Source organism: Schistocerca piceifrons, chromosome X (assembly GCF_021461385.2).
Source record: "Schistocerca piceifrons isolate TAMUIC-IGC-003096 chromosome X, iqSchPice1.1, whole genome shotgun sequence".
Classification (NCBI taxonomy): Eukaryota; Metazoa; Arthropoda; class Insecta; order Orthoptera; family Acrididae; genus Schistocerca; species Schistocerca piceifrons.
The window spans coordinates 212,716,385-212,737,816 of NC_060149.1; the positions used below are offsets into that span (position 1 = coordinate 212,716,385).

At 41.9% G+C, this 21,432-nt stretch overlaps 1 protein-coding gene across 3 annotated transcripts in view; it reads right to left on the minus strand.

Moving 5' to 3' along the window:
- Positions 1–663: 663 nt before the first annotated feature.
- The window catches only part of LOC124721698, a 131,986-nt gene continuing 111,217 nt past the window's right edge, over positions 664–21,432 (minus strand). For 2 of the 3 annotated variants that reach the window (XM_047246782.1, XM_047246784.1), the window contains one exon: positions 664–1,009. In XM_047246782.1, the coding sequence (XP_047102738.1) occupies positions 887–1,009 (123 nt within the window). In that variant the 3' untranslated portion in view covers positions 664–886. The remainder of the gene's footprint in view (positions 1,010–21,432) is intronic. The other variant, XM_047246783.1, reaches the window with a different exon arrangement.

The window sequence follows — 21,432 nt, forward strand, 5'->3', positions numbered from 1 at the left end:
AAAATCAAGTCCTAGCGAATCCCAAAATTCAAGAATCCAGCATAATTGTTGGGCTGCTGCCATTCAAAACAGTCTGCAGTGCATGTTGGTCAGGCTAGTCAGTTGTTAATTGTCGATGGACATTGCGTTTTTACATGGCTTAAGGATTGGGATGATGACAATATATTTCCACTTCGAATGGGAAACACCTTCTAGAAAAATACACCTAAGACTCTGAGGACCATCTGATCATGAATCAATTCAGGGCCTACAGCTGTATTGTGAGAAGTCAAGAGCTTGAAACAGTTCTTAGTCAGTGAACTGATCATTATAAAATTCAAAGTTACAGGGGTACGGGACAGGGGGTGTCTTCAACTTGTGGTCAAATGGGGGAAAAAAAAAATCCTTAAGTTGGATATGAAAGGGAGTGGTGATCTGAGTCACAGTCAAAGAAACTATCCTCTTTGAAAATCTGAAAGAATGAAAAAAGTACTAGTCAATCTAATTTTCCCTGCTGAGTGTGAATCATGTGAATCTAAATGAAAGCAGCATTTATGTGCTACTTTTATACAGTGCACTATTGAGACCAAAATTAAACATCTATTTTTTTTTTTTTTTTTTGATAAGACACATTTTATTTTTAAGATAAGTGCATTACTTTGCTCTACAGAATATAGATTCCTAAACAATGTATATCTAATAGGTATTTGCTCTACAGAATATGGATTCCTAAACAATGTATATCTAATAGGTATTTGCTCTACAGACTATAGATTCCTAAATAATGTATATCTAATAGGTACTTGCTCTACAGACTATAGATTCCTAAATAATGTATATCTAATAGGTAACTTCAATTAAGGAACAATTTCTTCTACACGGTAACTACAAATATGAATGAATACTATTACTCCCAATACTCCCACAAGTACATATTATTGGAACAATTTGCAATTGCAAGTAATATATCATGAAATCTCTTATCGAGGCGCATATACAATGCAAGACCATTCCGCACTTCAGTCTGCACCTGTGAAGAGAAAATGATACAGAATTAAATTTCACAAACAGACAAAAACAGATGTCTCACCTACAATTACACTTTTACCCATCCAATTCAATCTCACTGCACAACTGCAAATACGAATTTCACTCTTCACAGAGACGCATGCCACAGAGTGTCTACGCCACCTAGTGACTCTGTCCACAAAATGTTTCACTTCTAAATACACTGGACTCTTTTACTACAAAGTATATGTATATAATGGTTACTCCGAGTTGTTACACTTGCCACCACTTAAACACCCAGGGATATGGAATGAATGCTACATCCATGAGCCGAAATATGGCACTTTGCGGCTAAAATATTAATGTTCATCCCAGGTGTTCAATGCACTGTAATTATACTACTACTTTTGTGTACAGTCAGGGTCCTTCACTTGAGGTGGCCAATACAACTGGCCGCCCCTCAGAATTTTAAGTCCTGCCGTATGCACAATCTAGCAACACTGTAGGGTGCGGAAGTGTACGGGAGAAGTGCCATCACTCTTCACGTGGTGTTAAATTGCTGTATTTGCTCCTGGCCTAGTGGAAAGCGTCAAATAATGTAGATATTAAGTACCGAGTTTGAGTCCACTCCATTCATTAGATTTTTAAATTGCATTTCGGTTGGCTGCTAAAGTTATCAGTCTGGTAATTTGCTTCACTTTATGACCCACCTATAACATTAAAAATTTCCAGAAACTATTCCGCTAAACACTTCTTGGCTGCATCAAGTTCAAAACGGTTTATGTTCTTGAGTTTCCTCGCCCTACAGCAGCCGCCGGCCACCAGCTGTAGCCATATGCCACCAGGTGAATGCAGCGCAGAGCTACGAGTGTATTTATCAACTGCAATTTCCTTATTTGAAGTTCTAGTATTTATTTTGCAATTATGTATTGAATTTTGCATACTTGAAATTTATGAACACTGTTGCAGAGTAGTGAAATAGACATGCAAGTGGAAAATAGGTCTAACATTTGCAATATATTATTTGCTTTGGATTTAATACAGGGGTGCAGGCAGCAGAGGCACGTCAGAATCTTTGCGAGGCGACTGCCTTTATGAAAAGCGTGTCAGAAAAGGATTTTCTTCATTCAGGAAGTCTCGGTGGGAGACATGATTAACTGTAACCATTTAAGCATCATGCAGCATTTTCATTCAATAGGTAAGGTTCGAGAAGATGGGCATAGGAGTTGGGTTGTTTTGGGGGAGGAGACCAGACAGCAAGGTCATCGGTCTCATCGGATTAGGGAAGGATGTCAACCGTGCCCTTTCAAAGGAACCATCCCGGCATTTGCCTGGAGCGATCTAGGGAAATCACGGAAAACCTAAATCAGGATGGCCGGACGCGGGATTTGAACCGTCGTCCTCCCAAATGCGAGTCCAGCGTGTTAACCACTGCGCCACCTCGTTCGGTGGCATAGGAGTACTCCATGCTCTAGTTCAAAGCAGCAAAAATCAAAGCAGTGATTGTTACTGTAGTTTTGCTTGAATGTCGTCAGTTCATACACTGAACTTGTCTATGCAATATTGTTATAGTTGGTAAGTTATGATACCTTTATGTTAACTTTTTAAGAATAAATTAACAGCTCGGCTATAACAAGAGTCATATACTCAAGCAAAGATCAGTGTGAACATATTTTGAAACTGTTGGCGGAAAAAAGGTGTTGTGCACTAGCAGCTTTTTCCCAGGGGTGTGTCCATTACAGGTGGTATTTGTTGCCAACAGACACCTTCAGTTGCAATGTAAGAAAAAGACAGACAAAACTGCATTGGCGGTTCTTACCAATCAATAACATAGTCTCCTGATTTCAAAAACAAAACTATCCAGGAGATGTTTGGGAAATTCTCACGCACTTATTATTCTGATCATATGTTCTCAAATTTTTAACTTTGCCAGTCCTTATTGAAAAAAACCGTCAAGAAAATTTGTTTCCAGATGAAAATTCACTTCCAACCTGGTTTGATGACATTTTTAACTCAGAACCAGTAGTTTCCTACAGATGTGGAATTGCTAAACAATCTGATCACTATTTTAGACAATGTGGGAGTGTATATTATTGTTGATTGATTAATGTTTAGTTTTGAGTCCAATAAATTAATGAAAAATGCTGTTATAGCATACACAGTACTAACACAAAGGAAATACAACTTATTATGAGAGCTTATGTCTCATAGACGTGGCTCTGAGGGTTGGAAGGAAAAAAAAGTACACACACACACACACACACACACACACACACATTTTATATATATATCTGAGTTATACTGCCACTTCAGTAACTAGCTTTAGGGACTAGAGCATAATTACTTATTATACGTAAGTGCATCAGTTGCAAATTAAATACAATAAAGTAATAACTATAACAATTATTTCTCTTTTTCTGTCTTAAGCACACTGAATACTGAATTCATTCACCAGACCAGAGTCACATTTTTGGAGCATTCCATTGGTTATACTGTAAACATTATGAGTAGGCAACACATCTTTTGACCATTACACACTTTGAAAATATTTTTCTTAAGAATGCTGTTACTGGCAGTATTTACAAAAACAGAGGGACACAAATGAATAGATAACAATGCAGTATTGATTGCAAAGTGTGAATATCCACAGAAAGACTTCGTAATCTATGAATAGGGACAGGAAAAATTTGTTTAAACGATAACGCGATGAATAATGTGAATTTGATGGTTTTTAAGCAAATAACACGAATTCAGCAGTTTTTAAGGAAGTAACATGAATTCAGTGGTTTTTAAGGAAGTAATGCAAAATCTGTGGTTTTCAACAAAAGTTCTCGTAAGAAGTGTTGTAAAAGTAATTGTGTCAGTGACATATTCAATGTTGAAATGTTCCGTGTTCAACTATCGCACTAGTTTTTGCAGTCATGACGTCACTAGTGGCCTTTCGACTACTGACTTCCGCGAGCATGTACTAATGAACACTGTGTGAATTTCGATTATTTATTTCTTTTGTAGTGTATCTGCTGCAGTATGCCATTTCAAAGCAATGGTGCAACGAGAATCTATCACAGACACATCACCCTGCTCATCAAAAGGGTTAATAACGCAGCAACGATACTTGAGACAGTAGCTGAACGAGTAAGCCATAACGCAATGTATAGTTTCGAGATTCACGATACGAATGGATGTAGGTTTGTGTTCCACTGCACACTAATATATATTTTTTTCCATTGCAGCATCATCAACACAGTCTGGATCTTTTGTTATGTATCTAACACAAGTGTTTGGAAGGAGGTGGGTATGAACATGACCAACACCATTATCAAGCATTGAGCTTATGATTCAACCACTTTTTACAGTAAAAGTAAAGGAAAAAAATCCAAAAGTGTAATACAAGTATGTTCTGCAATAAATGATGTTAACATTTCCGTCTGATTAGAGATTGAAGAATGAAATAAATATTTGGACATTTATTTCCGAATATGTGATGAGTTACGAATAGTTGGTGAGGCAGGTATCTTACAGGACACCATTAACTCCTGCGATGGAAACGAGCAGCTATAAAATTCATCTTTTTGGATTTCCAGCACACTGGATTAATAACAGGACAGCAACCTGTGTTAACCAGTTTGATGTAGAAAACAGCCAAAGTTGCAACATTCAGTTACTTTTGTTTAATTGAAGACTGATTTCATGTATCAGAATCCATTCTCAGATCATCCTAACAAAGAAAAAGGTGTACTATGTGATAGCATGCAAACGACGTTAATATTGTACAAGTTTGTGTTTAAGCCATTAATCACTGACAGGACAACTGTTTTGGATATACTCACTGCCAACCCTTGCGAATAAACAATATTGTGCGCAATACAAATAGCAATGAGGTATCCAAGGCTGAGAGCACATTTTTCTGCATGCATTAACTTATGAACACTTTAATTAATATCGATATGATTGTTTTCAAATTTCATTGAAATAAGGTTTGTTTAAGCAGTTACCAGACAGCTTGCTGCGCATGCGCAGTTGAAGTTTCGTAGAAGTAGTGCCTCTTCCTGCTTCTGGCTACTTGGAATGTGGCTGTTTGGTGCATAAACAGTGAGAGTAAGCAGCCAGAATCTACCCGGAAAAATTTTTCTGATGCTGTCGAGCTGCCAGATGCGCACATGCGCATAGCTGCCCGAGTTAGAGGGGGGGTACACTTCACTTGACTTGTGCTTTGTTTGTGGCGTGTTTTTCAGTCGTTTGGAAGCTATTGCAGTTCCCGTGTTAGGATACTCATTTTTATCATCTGCCTTTTTTTCCCATTATATTCTTACTCTATAGACTCCGCTGCGAACACGTGTGTTCTGTGAAAATGCCGGAGCCTACAGTAACTGATAACGAAAGGATGTGAGAATTTGAAATTGATGGTTTATATGCTCCTTAAGTTAACAGTGTTTTGTACCAAAGTTTCATGAGAGACCTATCTTTGTTAGCTTGTTGCCTTATTCTCCTTAAAAAAAAACCTTTTCAAATGTTTTCTAGTTTTTACTTCTCTGATGTAAGGATGAACTATGCTTATTTTGTTTGAGGATGGATTTCTGTTTTGTCTGCTTTTACACCACTTGTCCAGATCTTGGTAAAAACAGCTGAAAATGCAGTACATAAATGAGCCTTACTGTCAGTTGTACATATGTGTAAAAAAGAGACATAGAGAGAGAGAGAGAGAGAGAGAGAGAGAGAGAGAGAGAGAGAGAGACTATGTTAAAATTAAGTATTTTTGTATTAAAAGACTGTGTTATTGATAGGTTGCAGATACTTTATTGATGGCGCTTTTCACGCTTGTAGTGCGTCTTCAGATCATTCTTGAGCCACAGAGGTGGTCTCCACAGCTCAAGAACAATATGAAGAAGTGCAAAACCTGTCATCAATAAAATATCTGCACTGTACTATTATTTTCATTATTACCTTTGGTATTTAAATAATTATTTGTGTCAAAATTTTTTGTTAATTTTTCTCTACACTTGTCTCATGTTTCATGTATGTTAGGAATAGTTCCATTTTCAACATGGCATTGAAAAATGGTTAAATATGACAAAAATAGATAACTGACAATAGAATAAGCTTGCCAGAAAATAACACCGACAAATAACACCGAAAAGCGAAAAAAAAACACACGATTTTGGACATATAACAACTCCGATTTTTCCATGTCCCTATCTATGAATAACAAATTTCCATATCAAGTAGTCTACTGTGCACAGAAACCATACGCCATATCCTAAAATGCAATCTTGGAAATGAGTGGAGAAAATTAAACCAGTTAAGACGAATGGAGAAGCAGTTGTCATGAGAACGAAGTACAAAGAATACAGAACACCAACAGTAATGTCAAGAATAAGTCATCTTTAAGCAAAACTGTCATTCAGGTTACAAATACTGACAGAATAACAAAAATCATTTAATTTTATGATTACAATATTACCACTTCTGATGCTTTGTCAATAAAAGTGAAAAGCATCTACATAGACAAGCTTTTTTACTTTTAGTATGCTCAAGACAGAGAGAACCCAAAATGACAACTGGTTCAACAAGCTGAGTGTCGCACTGAGATTCTATGCAACGTATGTGCTGACTGTTATTAATGTAGCCTTTGATGTTTTTATATTGACGGCACCACTAGTCTATCATAATATTCAGATTATAATTATTGAGTCAGAATGCAGTGGCGTAGATGGGCAGACAGTTGCAGAATTTGCCAAGACTATCCATATGTTGCTGATTCATAAATTCAAACTAACACTATGTCAGATTATAGCCCAGACTTAATTTCTGCCTGTGAAGGAACTGCTCAACAATGGGTGAATAACATCCAAACATCCACACCCCACGCACAACACAGACCCATTACATGCTCTATTCTTGTATCTTTCTGTCAACAAGTTAATGTCTTTTGCAGCAGGCTATCACATCATTGTTGAGGTGAGAAACAAGTATGGTCTACCACACCATTGTTCATACCCACACCAAAACACCAGTTATGGAAGCCTCACAACTTAGGACAGTGAATGCAGATCTATACCTGCAGCATGATTCCTCGTCCCCAAAATATGGAAAGCAAAGAGCTTGCAATAGAAAAGCTCCATTCTCAGAGGTATAAGAACGATCTTCACTTATAATTTGATCTGGTCATTTCCATACCAGGTTCGTTGGTTTAAAAGAAGGGGGAGGGGGTGGGGGGGGCACCAAACTGCGTGGTCATCGGTCCCTTGTTCCAAATAAAACAAAGCCTCAAGCGTGAGAATCAAACGTACGATACGTATAACACAGAACAGAAAGAAAGGAAACACCACAAGAAAGAAGGAAAGGCAACAAACACTAGAAGGAACAAAAGAGGACAAGAAAACAACAGAGAGAGACGCAAGAAACAGTTAGAAGAGAGGAAAACAAGAAAGCAGATTGTAGTGGCTAGCCGACCATGAAAATAAAAAGGAGAAGCCAACCACTCTGCAACACATTAAAATCTCCACCCTAAAGGCACTAGGGTGGAGGACACAGAGGGACAAAGGACATGCGGTAAAACTCAGATCGAATGATAAAACCCACCCTCACAGATAAAACGTAAAACAAAATCAGCTGAAGAGGCGTTGTCTGCTAAAATCAATGATAACAAGTCCGGCAACCGAAGATGAAGTTGCAGGGCAGCCAAAGAAGGACAGAGCAGAAGAATATGGGCCACTGTCAACCGGGCGCTGCACCAACACTGAGGCAGGTCTCCACAGCACAGAAGGTAGCCATGGGTCGCCCAAGCATGGCCAATGCGCAGCAGACAGAGAACCTTGGAGTCCCTGCAAGAGGCCCTCATCGAGGACTTCCACACATTCATGGTCCCCTTACTGGCTAGCAGTTTGTTGTGTGTACTGAGATTTTGCCATTCCGTCTCCCAAAGCTGAAAAACATTGCGGCATAATAAAGAAACGCAGGTCAGTTGCGGGGAGGCTGATCTCCAAAAGCGGTTTCCGTGTAGCCTGTTTGGCCAGCCTGTTGACATTTCATTTCCTGGGATTCTGATGTGACGAGGGGTCCAGACAAACACCACTGAACGAATGGACCATTCCAGGGCATAGACAGTCTCCTGCATGGACACTACCAAAGGATGACGAGAGTAGCACTGGTCGATAGCTTTCAGGCTGCTTAAGGAGTCAGTACATAAAAGTAAGGACTCCCCAGGCCATGAACGAATATATTGAGTGCACGAGATATGGCCATCAGCTCTGTAGTGAATAGACCGCAGCCACCAGGTAAGGAATGCTGTTCAACATGGCCGCCGTGAACGTAGGCGAAGCCAATGCGACCATCACCCATCGAGCCATTGGTGTAAACCATTTCAGAGCCGCGGAACACGTCAAGAATCGAGCAGAAGTCAAAGAGGAGAGCCGCAGGGTTAATGGAGTCCTCAGGGCCTCATGAAGGGTCCAGGTGAAGCTTTGGCCTAGGACTACACCATGGAGGTGTATGTGAATCGACCTTGAGGAGAGGTGGTAAAGGCAAGGAGTCCAGTTCAGACAGAAGCGATCGCATGCGAACCGCAATCATTAGCCTTGACCTGGGCCGCCTATGCGGGAGGTGAACCGCCGTCGTTGGGAAAAGAAGACGGTACTTAGGAAGTTCAGGAGTGCTATGAATGTGCGCAGCATAACTGGCGAGCAGTTGTGCACGTCTGATCTCCAATGGAGGGACTCCAGCCTCCACCAGTACGCTGGTCACTGGACTCATCCTAAAAGCTCCTGTCACTAGACGAACTTCGCAGTGGTGCAACGGGTTGAGCAAACGCAACGCCAAGGGCACCGGCAAACCATAAATCACACTCCCATAGACAAGGCGGGATTGAACAAGGGCTCTGTAGAGCTGCAGCAGTGTGGAGCGATCTGAACCCCATTTGGTTTTGCTGAGGCAGCAGAGGGCATTGAGATGCTGCCAAAATTTCTGTTTAAGCTGACAAAGATGAGGAAGCCAAGTGAAACAAGTGTCAAGAACCAGACCTAAGAATTGATATGTCTCCATGACATAGGCGGGTGCCAGGTTGAGATTCATTGGGAGAGTCCTTAGAAAATGTAGTCCATCAACAAAGGAGGTGGCTTACAAAACACTCATTCGACCTATAATTGAGTATTGTTCATCAGTGTTGGATTCGTACCAGGTCGGGTTGACAGAGGAGATAGAGAAGATACAAAGAAGAGTGGCGCGTTTCATCACAGGATTATTTGGTAAGCGTGATAGCGTTACGGAGATGTTTAGCAAACTCAAGCAACAGACTCTGCAAGAGAGGCGCTCTGCATCACGGTGTAGCTTGCTGTCCAGGTTTCGAGAGCGTGCGTTTCTGGATGAGGTATCGAATATATTGCTTCCCCCTACTTATACCTCCCAAGAAGATCACAAATGTAAAATAAGAGAGAGATTCGAGCACGCACAGAGGCTTTCTGGCAGTCGTTCTTCCCGTGAACCATATGCGACTGGAACAGGAAATGGAGGTAACGACAGTGGCATGTAAAGTACCCTCCGCCACACACTGTTGGGTGACTTGCGGAGAATAAATGTAGATGTAGATTATGGTAAAGTGCTGATTCTTGATGAACTGTACAACGCTGACGGAAATGCATGACACACGTCTTCACAGCTGAAAACTGGAAGCCATGAGCTATAGTCCATGACTGCGCCTTATGGATGGCTCCCTGTATGTGACGCTCATCAACACCAGTACTGGTGGAACAGTATGAAATGCAGAAGTCGTCTGCATACAGAGAGGCTGAGATGGATGGCCCTACAGCTGTTGCTAGAGTATTAATGGCCACTAAAAATAGAGACACGCTCAATACAGTCTCTGCGGGACCCCATTCTCCTGGATATGGGTGGGACTATGGGAGGCACCAACTTGGACATGGAAAGGACGGACTGACAGAAAATTTTGGAGAAAAATCTGAAGCGGGCCTCGGAGACCCCAATCATATAATGTGGCAAGGATATGGTGTCACCAGGTGGTGTCACATGCTTTTCGTAAATCAAAAAAGATGGCAACCAGGCGTTGGCACCTGGAAAGGCTGTTTCGATGGCAGACTCGAGGGACACAAGATTATCAGTGGTAGAGCAACCCTGGCAAAGCCACCCAGACATGGAGCCAGTAGGCCACGTGACTCCAGGACCAAACACAATCGCCAACATACCATATGTTCCAATAGCTTGCAAAGAACATTGGTGAGGCTGAGGGGCCGATAGCTATCCACATCAAGCAGGTTTTTACCAAGTTTAAGCACCGGAATGACGGTGCTCTCCTGCCACTGTGATGGAAAGACGCCATCGCACCAGAGCCGATTGAAGATGACGAGGAGATGTCGCTTGTAGTCAGATGAGAGATGTTTAATCATCTGACTGTGGATCCGATCTGGCCCAGGAGCTTTGTCAGGGCAGTGTGCAAGGACACTGAGGAGCTCCCACTCTGTAAATGGGGCGTTATAGAGTTCACTGTGGCATGTAGCAAACGAAAGGACTTTCCTTTCCATCCACCGTTTGAGGGTGCGAAAGGCTGGGGGGTTAGTTCTCCGATGCACAGGCTCGAGCGTAGTGCTCAATAAAGTGCTCAGCAATTGTCTTTGCGTCGGTAGATAACATGCCATTTATGTGAACACCAGGAGCACCTGTTGTGGTCTGGCACCCAAAAACTCGTTAGATCTTTGCCCAGATTTGGGAAGGTGATATATGGCACCCAACGGTCGACACATATCTCTCCAAACACTCCTGCTTCTGTCTTTTAATAAGCTGGCGAACGTGGGCACAGAGCCGTTTAAAGGCTATGAGGTGCTCCAGCGAAGGGTGCCGCTTATGCCGCTGTAGAGCCCATCAGCACTTCTTAATTGCCACAGCGACTTCCGGCAACCACCAAAGGACCACCTTCTGCCTGGGGCACCCGATAGAGCGAGGGATCGCGTTTTCCACCAGAGTAATGATTGTTGTGGTCGCCTGCTCGTTACTGTGTGGGGGAGAGTCAACAGTGACTGCAGAAGTGAAAGTTTCTCAGTCTGCCTTGGTTAAAGCCCATGTGGGCAGCCGTCCGTGGGCCTGATGCCGGGGCTGTGACAGGAAGATGGGGAAGTGGTCACTACCATACAGGTCATCGTGTGCTCTCCAGTGAATAGATGGGAGAAGTCTTGGGCTGTGAATGGATAAATAAATGGCTGCGTAACTACCACGAGCCACACTGAAATGTGTGGCGGCCCCAGTATTTAAGAGGCAGAGGTCGAATTGAGACAGTTTTGACATCTCTGCCTCGGCCAGTAAGCACGGTGCCACCCCACAAGGGGTTAGGGGCATTAAAATCTCCCAAAAGGAGGAAAGGTTTAGGGAGTTGATCAATCAGTGCAGCTAATACATGCAGGGGTAGTGCACCATCTGGAGGAAGATATACATTGCAGACAGTTATTTCCTGCATCGTCTTTATTCTGACAGCCAAAGATTTAAGAGGGATTTGAAGGGGCACAGGTTCACTACAGACCGAGTTTATGACATAAATGCAAACTCCACCCGACACACTATTATAGTCACTACAGTTCCTGGAATATCCCTTATAGCCGCGGAGTGCAGGGGTCCACATTGCCGGGAACCAAGTCTCCTGGAGGGCGACGCAGAAAGCAGGTGTAAAGCTTAACAGTTGTCGTAGCTCAGTCATGCGGTGGGAAAAAACGCCGCAATTCCACTGGATGATGACATCATTGTGAGACTCAGAAGGCATGGAACATTCAATGAAGCAGTTTATGCTTCAGAGTCACCTGCTGCCACCGACTTATTGCCTGAGCAGTCAATATCCATTCCGTCTGAGGCTCCGGTGGGATCTAGGTCCTCACCGGACGCCAGAACCTCTACCTAATCCTCAGACGCAAAGCTTGTAGGTAGCGGTGGTTTGGGTACCACCGCAGTGCCTTGGCTCTTGGGGGTCTTTTTGCTTTCTCTCGCTGCCCCCTTAGGTTTGTCCCACTGGGAGGGCTTCACTGATTCGGTCTCAGGAACTGAGGAGGACCATGAAGCCGTACGACCAGCTACCTGTGGTTGCTTCAACCACTGGCAGGTGTCAGCTGTGCCACTGGTAAGAACCTGGGAAGGGAGTGACCCAAGGGACCCCTTCCTAGCGAGAGGAGCTGAAGAAGTTGTTCGCTTCTCCGGCTTAGAAATGGGGACGGATGTCCCTGATGGTTGGGGGGTGTTTCTCCCAAAGCAGGTGGTGCAGGAGCAACAGGGAGGGTAGTGCCTTTCACGGTGAAGGGGGGAGGTGTAGTCTTACGGCTCGGAGAGCCGACTGGAATTCGCTGAACTAATAGGGCTGTCACTGTTGTTGTAGCGGCGTCCTAGGAGGAAGTTATTCACACAGGACTGAGTCATTCAAATTTTCTCTTAGCCTCAGTGTAGGTCAGTCGGTCCAGGGTCTTGTACGCCATGATTTTTCTTTCTTTCTGTAAGATCCTGCAGTCTGGCGAGCAAGGGGAATGATGCTCTTCGCAGTTAACACGGGTAGGAGGTGGGGCATATGGAGCATTGGGATGCGAAGGACGTCCACACTCTTGAAACTTGACGCTGGAAGTACACCGGGAAGACATATGGCCAAACTTCCAGCATTTAAAACACTGCATTAGGGGAGGGATATATGGCTCTACATCACAGCAGTAGACCATCACCTTGACCTTTTTGGGTAATGTGTCACGCTCGAAGGGCAAGATGAAGTCACCAGTGGCAATCTGAATATCCCTCGGACCCTGATGGACGCGTCAGATGAAGTGAACACCTCGTCGGTCTAAATTGGCGCGCAGCTCATTGTCAGACTGCAAAAGAAGATCCCTGTGGAAAATGAGACCCTGAACCATATTCAAGCTCTTATGGGGTGTGACGGAAACAGAAACATTCCCCAGCTTGTCGCAAGCAAGTAGTGCCCGTAACTGGGCAGAGGATGCTGTTTTGATCAAGACTGACCCAGAGTGCATTTTGGACAAGCCCTCCATCTCTTCAAACTTGTCCACTAAATTCTCAACAAAAAACTGAGGCTTTATCGACATGAACTATTCCCCATTAGCCCTCGAACAGACAAGGTACCACGGTGAATAAGCTCAACTGCTATCCTCAGCCTGGTGTTCCTCCCATGGTGTGGCCAGGGAGGGGAATGATTTGGGGTCATACTTTTGCGCATTGAATTGAGCCCTGGAACAGTTAGAGACTGGTGGTGGTGGTTGGCCACCAGCAAGAGATTATGTACCATGCTTCATTGCGTGTCATCCGCCCAGATGCCACCCACTCCTACCAAGGGCTCTCCCCACAGGCGCCACCCAGCCTCAGCAAAGGCCACCTGACAGGATGACCATTGCCGGGAGTCCCGACGCCCCAGGGTGGCGGGCATCTACTCCTTGGCATACATGGGGAGTTAACGGCACAGACATCAGCAGAGCAATCCCTGTGTTGTCAGGGGGCTACAACCAACAGGGAACATTGCAGCCCCACCACAACAGACTGGCTACCGTGCTGGATATCAGATGCAAGGAAGTCCATGACATCGTCGGCGCACAAAGCGACACTGTATAGTGCATGGTGGAAAACACATCAAGGAATGTATCCTCGCCCAAGAGATTGAGAATGAGTGGGACTGCAATGCGACGATGAGAAAGTGGGCTAAAGATCTCAAGGCACAATGGACACGATGCACCATTTAAGGCACCCTTCCCCAATTGGCTTGCTCTCCGGAAAAATTTTGAAATATGGAGGTCAAGCCCCACAGGGGACAATCACATAAATGCTGAAATGTGTGAGACCCCTTTTAGTCGCCTCTTACGACAGGCAGAAATCCCTCGGGTCTATTATTAGCCCCGGACCTGCAGGGGGATCCATACCTCAAATTTATACACTTACTCTTGTCCATCGTCCCTGAAAGTTTGTATCATCATCATAGAATCATCCTGCAGGTATAAATCTCATTGCCACAAGTTATGAGACATTCACAGTGGGTGCGCTGGGCGGAGGGAAGGAGCGAGCATGACCAATAGTGTGGTTGACCGTACCACCTGTTTCTCACCTCAGCAACAGGGTGACAGCCTGCTGCAAAAGAAATAAAACGTTAGCATAAAGATGCGGGCATAGGGCTGTGATTAATTTTTTTATAATGGGTCTGTGTTGTGTGGGTCGCAGGGATGTTGATGCTATTCATTCAATGTTGTGCAGTTATTTCACTGGAAAAACAAAATTTAGGTTACAATCTGGCGCAGTTTTAGCTTGGCATTACAAATCATCAACATACGGATAGTCTCTGCAATATCTAGAACCTTCTGCCCATCTGTGTCATTGCATTACAACTCAGTAATTCTCATATGAATTTTGTGGCAGCCTAGAGGCATAGTTCATATGAAATGTTTGAGCTAAATTAACAGCATTTTGCACAGGTGCTGCATATAATCTCAGCACCCTGCCCAGCTTGGTGATTCTGTTGCTATTTTGGGTTCTCTCTGTTTTAGGCATACTGCACACTGAAAAGCTCTTCAACACAGGCACTTTTCAATTTTATTGACAATGCATCAGCAGCAGATATATTGTACTCATAACAAGTAGATGATACTTGTCATTCTTTCACCATTTATAGATTGAATAAAAGTTTTGACAGACTATGACTTATTCTAGACATTACAGTCAGCATTTTATTTTGTTTGTTTCACACACTGGTAAGAACTGCTTCTCCTTGTGTGTTAGCAACAGCTCGACTCGATAGTGGACTAGCGGACTGCATACATTAGGTAGCTTCATTTTCAACAGATTTTCGAGGCCACATTTTCTGTTTCCTGCACAGCAGCCTTTCTTGATTTGTAACTTTATGTTGTTCATGGCTTTACAAAGTCTCCTGTGGATGTGCATGCATTGGAATTGGTTCTTTGTTGTTGTCTCTTTATTAGTGTGGTTCTATTTTGGGGATAGTGCCAATGACAGCAAAATCAAGAAACATGTTTTCTGAGTATATAATAATAACAAAGATGCTCTGCCAACTCATAATGTTTACAATATAACCATTGGAGATGCGCAAAAATGTGAATAGCTTCTGGTGAACGATGTTTTCAGTTTTCAGTAGGTTTAAGACAAACAAACATAGATAATTATGACAATTATTGTTTTATGAGATTTAGTTTGCAGTCAGTGCACCTGATTATTATTAGTAACTATGCCCAAGTCTGTAAACCTAGCTACTGAAATGTGAAGAAGACACTTTGACATATCCTTTGGGTATTCCAGCATTCAGCAGCTGCCGCCTTCGAGACCCAGCCTACTCCACGAATACACTGACTTTTATTCTTTCTGCTAGCAGTATAACTGAATCTTGGCAACAACACAGGCTATGTTTAACAAATCTGTGACCGATGAGTTACTTCCTGGTTAGCACATAATTACCCAGCTAACTTCACTTAATATATTCTTACAGTTTCCATTGAATAAGCTCAGTGATTTTCACAAAAGGTGTGAAATAAGATTATTAATTAATGATTTCAAGTCCAGGAAAGTTGTTCCATGCAAAATTGCAACTGTTTCATTTTTATATTGCAATTTCTCTGTCCACTGGGATAACAAGGGAGAGGGAAATAATGTAATTTTTCACTAGCTCTGAAGGAATATGGTCGCCTGTAAAATGAAGGCTGCTTTTGCCTTCTGGTTCCAGTCTCACTGAAACCAGATTTTTGGCCATTTTGTGGCAGAGCTACAAGCAGCCGGATCGAAAATCAATAACGGACTGTTACATCTTTTGTTTATGAAATGCCACATTTTCATACTACTTGAGAATGACCCAGGACAGCAAGTATACATAGACCTCTTTGAAGTTAAGAGTGAGTAGTATCTTACAAACTCGTGCCAATATAGGCACATTCTAGTTACAGAAGCCTTTAGTTCTATTAAGATAGACTTTCGTCATAAGGTTATTGTGGTATGCTGTACGTCATCTGTATTAACACGGTGCATATTTTAATAGTGATTTCCATTGGTTTGTTGAACACAACAGGAAACATCAGAGAGAGAGAGAGAGAGAGAGAGAGAGAGAGAGAGAGAGAGAGAGAGAGAGAGAGAGAAATCAATCAACAACAATATACTGTCTCACATTATCTCAGTCTGACTGTGCTTGGGTACTTTACTGATTCCATGGCTGTAGAAACTTATTGGATCTGAGTTAAAGAGGTCATCTAACCACACTGGAAGTACATTTTCACCCAGAAACGAATTTTCTTGGCAGTTTGTCATTTAGGAGTAGTAAAGGTAAACATTTGTGGGCATAAGATCAGAATAATAAGTGTGTGACAGATGGCTTTTTCTTTTTCTTTTAAGAAAAAAAAAAAACACCGAATAGTTTTGTGTGTGAAATCAGCAGTGTGTGTTACCCTGCAGTAGCAACACATGATGGACACACCGATGGGGAAGGGTTAGTAGTGCACAACACCATTTCTGAGCCACCAGATGCAAAATATGTTCTCATTGCCCTTTGCTCAAGTTTATGTCTTTTCTTGGGGGTCCAGCCATTAATTTCTTCTTAAGAAGTTAACATAAAGGCACTGTGACTCATCACCAGCAACAATATAGCAGAGGACTGCACCATGAGCAAACTGATGATGTTCAAACAAAAATGCAGTAACAGTCACCCCTTTGATTTTTGTTGCTTTGAATTGGAGGATGCAGTACTACACCCGACTTCTGAACCTTGTCTATTAAATGCAAATGTCACACAAAGCTTAAACGGTCACAGTTCATCATGTGTCTGCTATTGATATTTCCTGAATGTGGAAATTATTCATTCCAGAACAATTTTTTGTGAAACAAGAAAATAAGAAAATCCTGTTCTGATGTCTTTTGTTCAAAAGCACTTGCCCCACACAAAATACAAAGGTTCAGAGCTGCCCCTACTGCCTTCTATTAAACCTAAAGTGAAGAATATGTCACTAATGTGAGACATTTTACCATTTTCAACTATTTTACAACACTTTAACAATGTTTGTAAGTTTCAAGTACAAAAAGTCCCATTCATAACTGCAAGATGAATACTACAACTGCAAATAAGAAAATGACAGTTGATAAACACACTGATAGAGCCATGCTGCTGTCGCCTGGCTGGATGGCATGTGACACCAAGTTATGTGGGGTTGGCAGCTGCTGTAGCATGAGGGAACTCTCAAGTGCAGCCATAACCTGTTTTGTGGGACTGTTTTTGGAAGTTTTTGCTATTATAGATGGGTTATAAAGGGAAGCAAATTATCTTTCAGGTTCCATTAGACTCTGATAACTTTAGCAGTCAACTAAAATGCAATTTAAAAATATAGAGAATGGAGTAGACTAATTCTAGACTTTAAACCTACACTGTGCGAGGCTTATCACTACATCACGATCAGATACAGCAATGTAACAACTTGTTAACAGTGACAGGACGTCCTCCATACATTTCCACATCCTACAGTGTTGCCAGATCGTGCATACAACCAGACAGAATGCTAAGGGGTGGCCAGTTATATTGGCAGTGAAGAACTCTGACTTAGCCTCTTCGGCAGGCGGTGGCTGCATTTTATGTCATGTCAAAGACTGTACATTAAAATGGTCCAAAAACTCTTAGAGTTCTTGAGATGGTCGTCCTGAAGCAATGAAAGATATCTTGAGCATGCAGTATTCCTGTACTCGTCTTAAATGAACAATTGAGCAGTTAGAGAAAGGAAGAAAGAGAGAGAGAGAGAGAGAGAGAGAGAGAGAGAGAATGGCAAGGCCTAAAAGTTAAATTTAAGTTCAATACTATCGATCCACCCATCAACGGCTTAATTTCTCACTATATTGTGAGTGGTTACATTCACTCTTTCAGTTGTTTTTATTCAACTTGACACATTCGAGTATTGCATAAATATGGTGAATATCCAGAAGTCGTCGCAAATTCATTGCAAGTATTTTACTTTAAATGAAACTAGTACTTATGTCCCAATTAGATATTCTTGATTTATATGGACCATAAAAAAAGGGAATAAAATGAACCTAACCACTTAATCCACCATGTTTAAGAAAAACAGGTTCTAAGTTCATACTGACAAGAACAAAAAAGTATGATTTTTAATGGCTTTCCTTATACTAATTGTCAGTGCTAAATCTTCATTAAGTCTTAATTATGTGACAATGTGACTGCAATTTAACATCCAACAAATTTTTTAGAAGTACAAAGTCTACAAGGTCAGCACTGGCAGGGTGACATCACATCCTGCTAACTTCATTTGGTACTCCAACTGTTCTCTGGGTTGGTTCACAGACTTGAATATGAAGTGAGATGGACTGTTGATGTGACACTGCAGCAGTGATTTGGGCATCACAAGATAGTATTGGCAATGGCAGTTCATCATAAATTAACACTGACGTAAACTATAAAGTATCAGTGAAAAGGTGGACAACAGCCTATGAAATGCAAAACTACATTAAAGGAACAAATGGGAAAAAGGAGAATGGATAGAAGAAGAAGAAGAAGAAGAAGACTTGTGTTTGAAAATTTCACCAACGAACAGTACAGAAAATACTATAAATGACCAAAAACAGACAGAGAAAATTATGCTAGGTTAAAATAGAAGTTTAAAATAAAAACAGTTTCAAAAATGAAAGGGGGAAGGTTCAGATGAATGCTAAATTAAAATGGGAGAGGTATGTCAAGAATTTGCTACTGAAAAGGGATCTGGCCATCATTGTGCAGGATTTTTCAGGTGCAGAGATTAAACAAATAAATTAGCTATTAAAACAGGATGGCATGAGGGGAGTTTCTGAAACTTCACATTTATTTGTGTTTGGAGGCATTGGTAATTATTTTCTGACAAATTTTATGATTTTTCTCTCCAGATCTTTTCTGTATTTGACACATTACTGGCAAAGAGCATCATCAGTGAGCGCATTACTTTTAACAATGACGTTTATTTGTCGAAGGCTTGGATAAATTCTTAAACACTCAACCTCTTATGACTAATCATTATCAGTAGTTTATAATGGTTCTCAGCTTATGGCTGAAAATGCTGTGTGACAATGTTTTCATGGGCTGCTACTAGTCCCTAGATGAGGAAGAAATGTCTTCTCATACTGACTGAGCCACTCCTTGCTGCTGTCATGAAATTCATCAGTCATTAACCTGAGTGCTTTTCATCTGGAAGATAATGGTTCAACGTCCTGTTGCCAATGAAGACATTAGGCAAGGAGCTCAAGCTCAGCTAGGACAATAATGGAAATGGAAAGGTGGGTGGGGGGGGGGGCGGGGGGGGTGGATGGAGGGAGATGTTTTCATTTATTTAATGAGTATATACACGGAACTGTATTTCACATTCTAGGGCAACAAGGCAATTCAACTGTCCACGTTGAACACTGAAAGTGTCAACTTTAACTGTCTTGATGTAGGAGCCTACTGCTGATAGTAAGCAAACCTACAAAGGGTATCACAAACCTTTACAGTCAAAATTATAAGAATGGTAGTGGATTCTAGATGGAGTAATTTGAGAAATTTAACCAATGGTTATAAATGAATGTTTCAGGCAGTACGAAATCTGGAACGAGCAATGCACAACAGGCATATGTTTGTAAGAAGCTTATGATTCATAGATCCATAACAAACAATTATCCACCACACTGGCATTGGTCTGCTACATTAACACGCAATAGACATATGCTTGTGATAACACCATGCCGTAATCAACTATTGTTAACAGCTAGTGACTGATAGTCGAAAATGGAGCATTACTCACTACAAGAATTGGATGTCTCTATAGGCCCCCTGGCTCAGCAGCTGTTGTGGCTGAGCACCTGAAGGATAATTTGGAAAAAATTTAGAACAGATTTCCCCACCATGTTATAGTTCTGGGTGGAGATTTTAGTTTTCCGGATAAAGACTGTGAGACTCAAACATTAATAACGGGTGTCAGGGACAAAGAATCCAGTGAAATTTTTTTAAGTGCTTTATCTGAAAACTACCTTGAGCAGTTAAACAGAGAGCCGACTCGTGGCGATAACATATTAGACCTTCTGGTGACAAACAGACCCAAACTATTTGAAACAGTTAACGCAGAACAGGGAATCAGCGATCATAAAGCGGTTACTGCATCGATGATTTCAGCCGTAAATAGAAATATTAAAAAAGCTAGGAAGATTTTTCTGTTTAGCAAAAGTGACAAAACGCAGATTTCATAGTACCTGATGGCTCAACAAAAAAGTTTTGTCTCAAGTACAGATAGTGTTGAGGATCAGTGGACAAAGTTCAAAACCATCGTACAATATGCGTTAGATGAGTATGTGCCACGCAATATCGTAAGAGCTGGAAAAGAGCCACCGTGGTACAACAACAGAGTTAGAAAACTGCTGCGGAAGCAAAGGGAACTTCACAGCAAACATAAACATGGCCAAAGCCTAGCAGACAAACAAAAATTACGTGAAGCAAAATGTAGTGTGAAGAGGGCTATGCGAGAGGCGTTCAATGAATTCAAAAGTAAAGTTCTATGTACTGACTTGGCAGAAAATCCTAAGAAATTTTGGTCTTATGTCAAAGCGGTAGGTGGATCAAAACAAAATGTCCAGACACTCTGTGACCAAAATGGTACTGAAACAGAGGATGACAGACTAAAGGCTGAAATACTAAATGTCTTTTTCCAAAGCTGTTTCACAGAGGAAGACTGCACTGTAGTTCCTTCTCTAGATTGTCGCACAGATGACAAAATGGTAGATATCGAAATAGACAACAGAGGGATAGAGAAACAATTAAAATCACTCAAAAGAGGAAAGGCCGCTGGACCTGATGGGATACCAGTTCGATTTTACACAGAGTACGCAAAGGAACTTGCACCCCTTCTTGCAGCGGTGTACCGTAGGTCTCTAGAAGAGCGTACCGTTCCAAGGGCTTGGAAAAGGGCACAGGTCATCCCCGTTTTCAAGAAGGGACGTCGAACAGATGTGCAGAACTATAGACCTATGTCTCTAACGTCAATCAGTTGTAGAATTTTGGAACACGTATTATGTTCGAGTATAATGACTTTTCTGGAGACTAGAAATCTACTCTGTAGGAATCAGCATGGGTTTCGAAAAAGACGATCGTGTGAAATCCATCTCGCGCTATTCGTTCACGAGACTCCGAGGGCCATAGACACGGGTTCCCAGGTAGATGCCGTGTTTCTTGACTTCCACAAGGCGTTCGATAACAGTTCCCCACAGTCGTTTAATGAACAAAGTAAGAGCATATGGACTATCAGACCAATTGTGTGATTAGATTGAAGAGTTCATAGACAACAGAACGCAGCATGTCATTCTCAATGGAGAGAAGTCTTCCGAAGTAGGAGTGATTTCAGGTGTGCCGCAGGGGAGTGTCGTAGGACCGTTGCTATTCACAATATACATAAATGACCTTGTGGATGACATCGGAAGTTCACT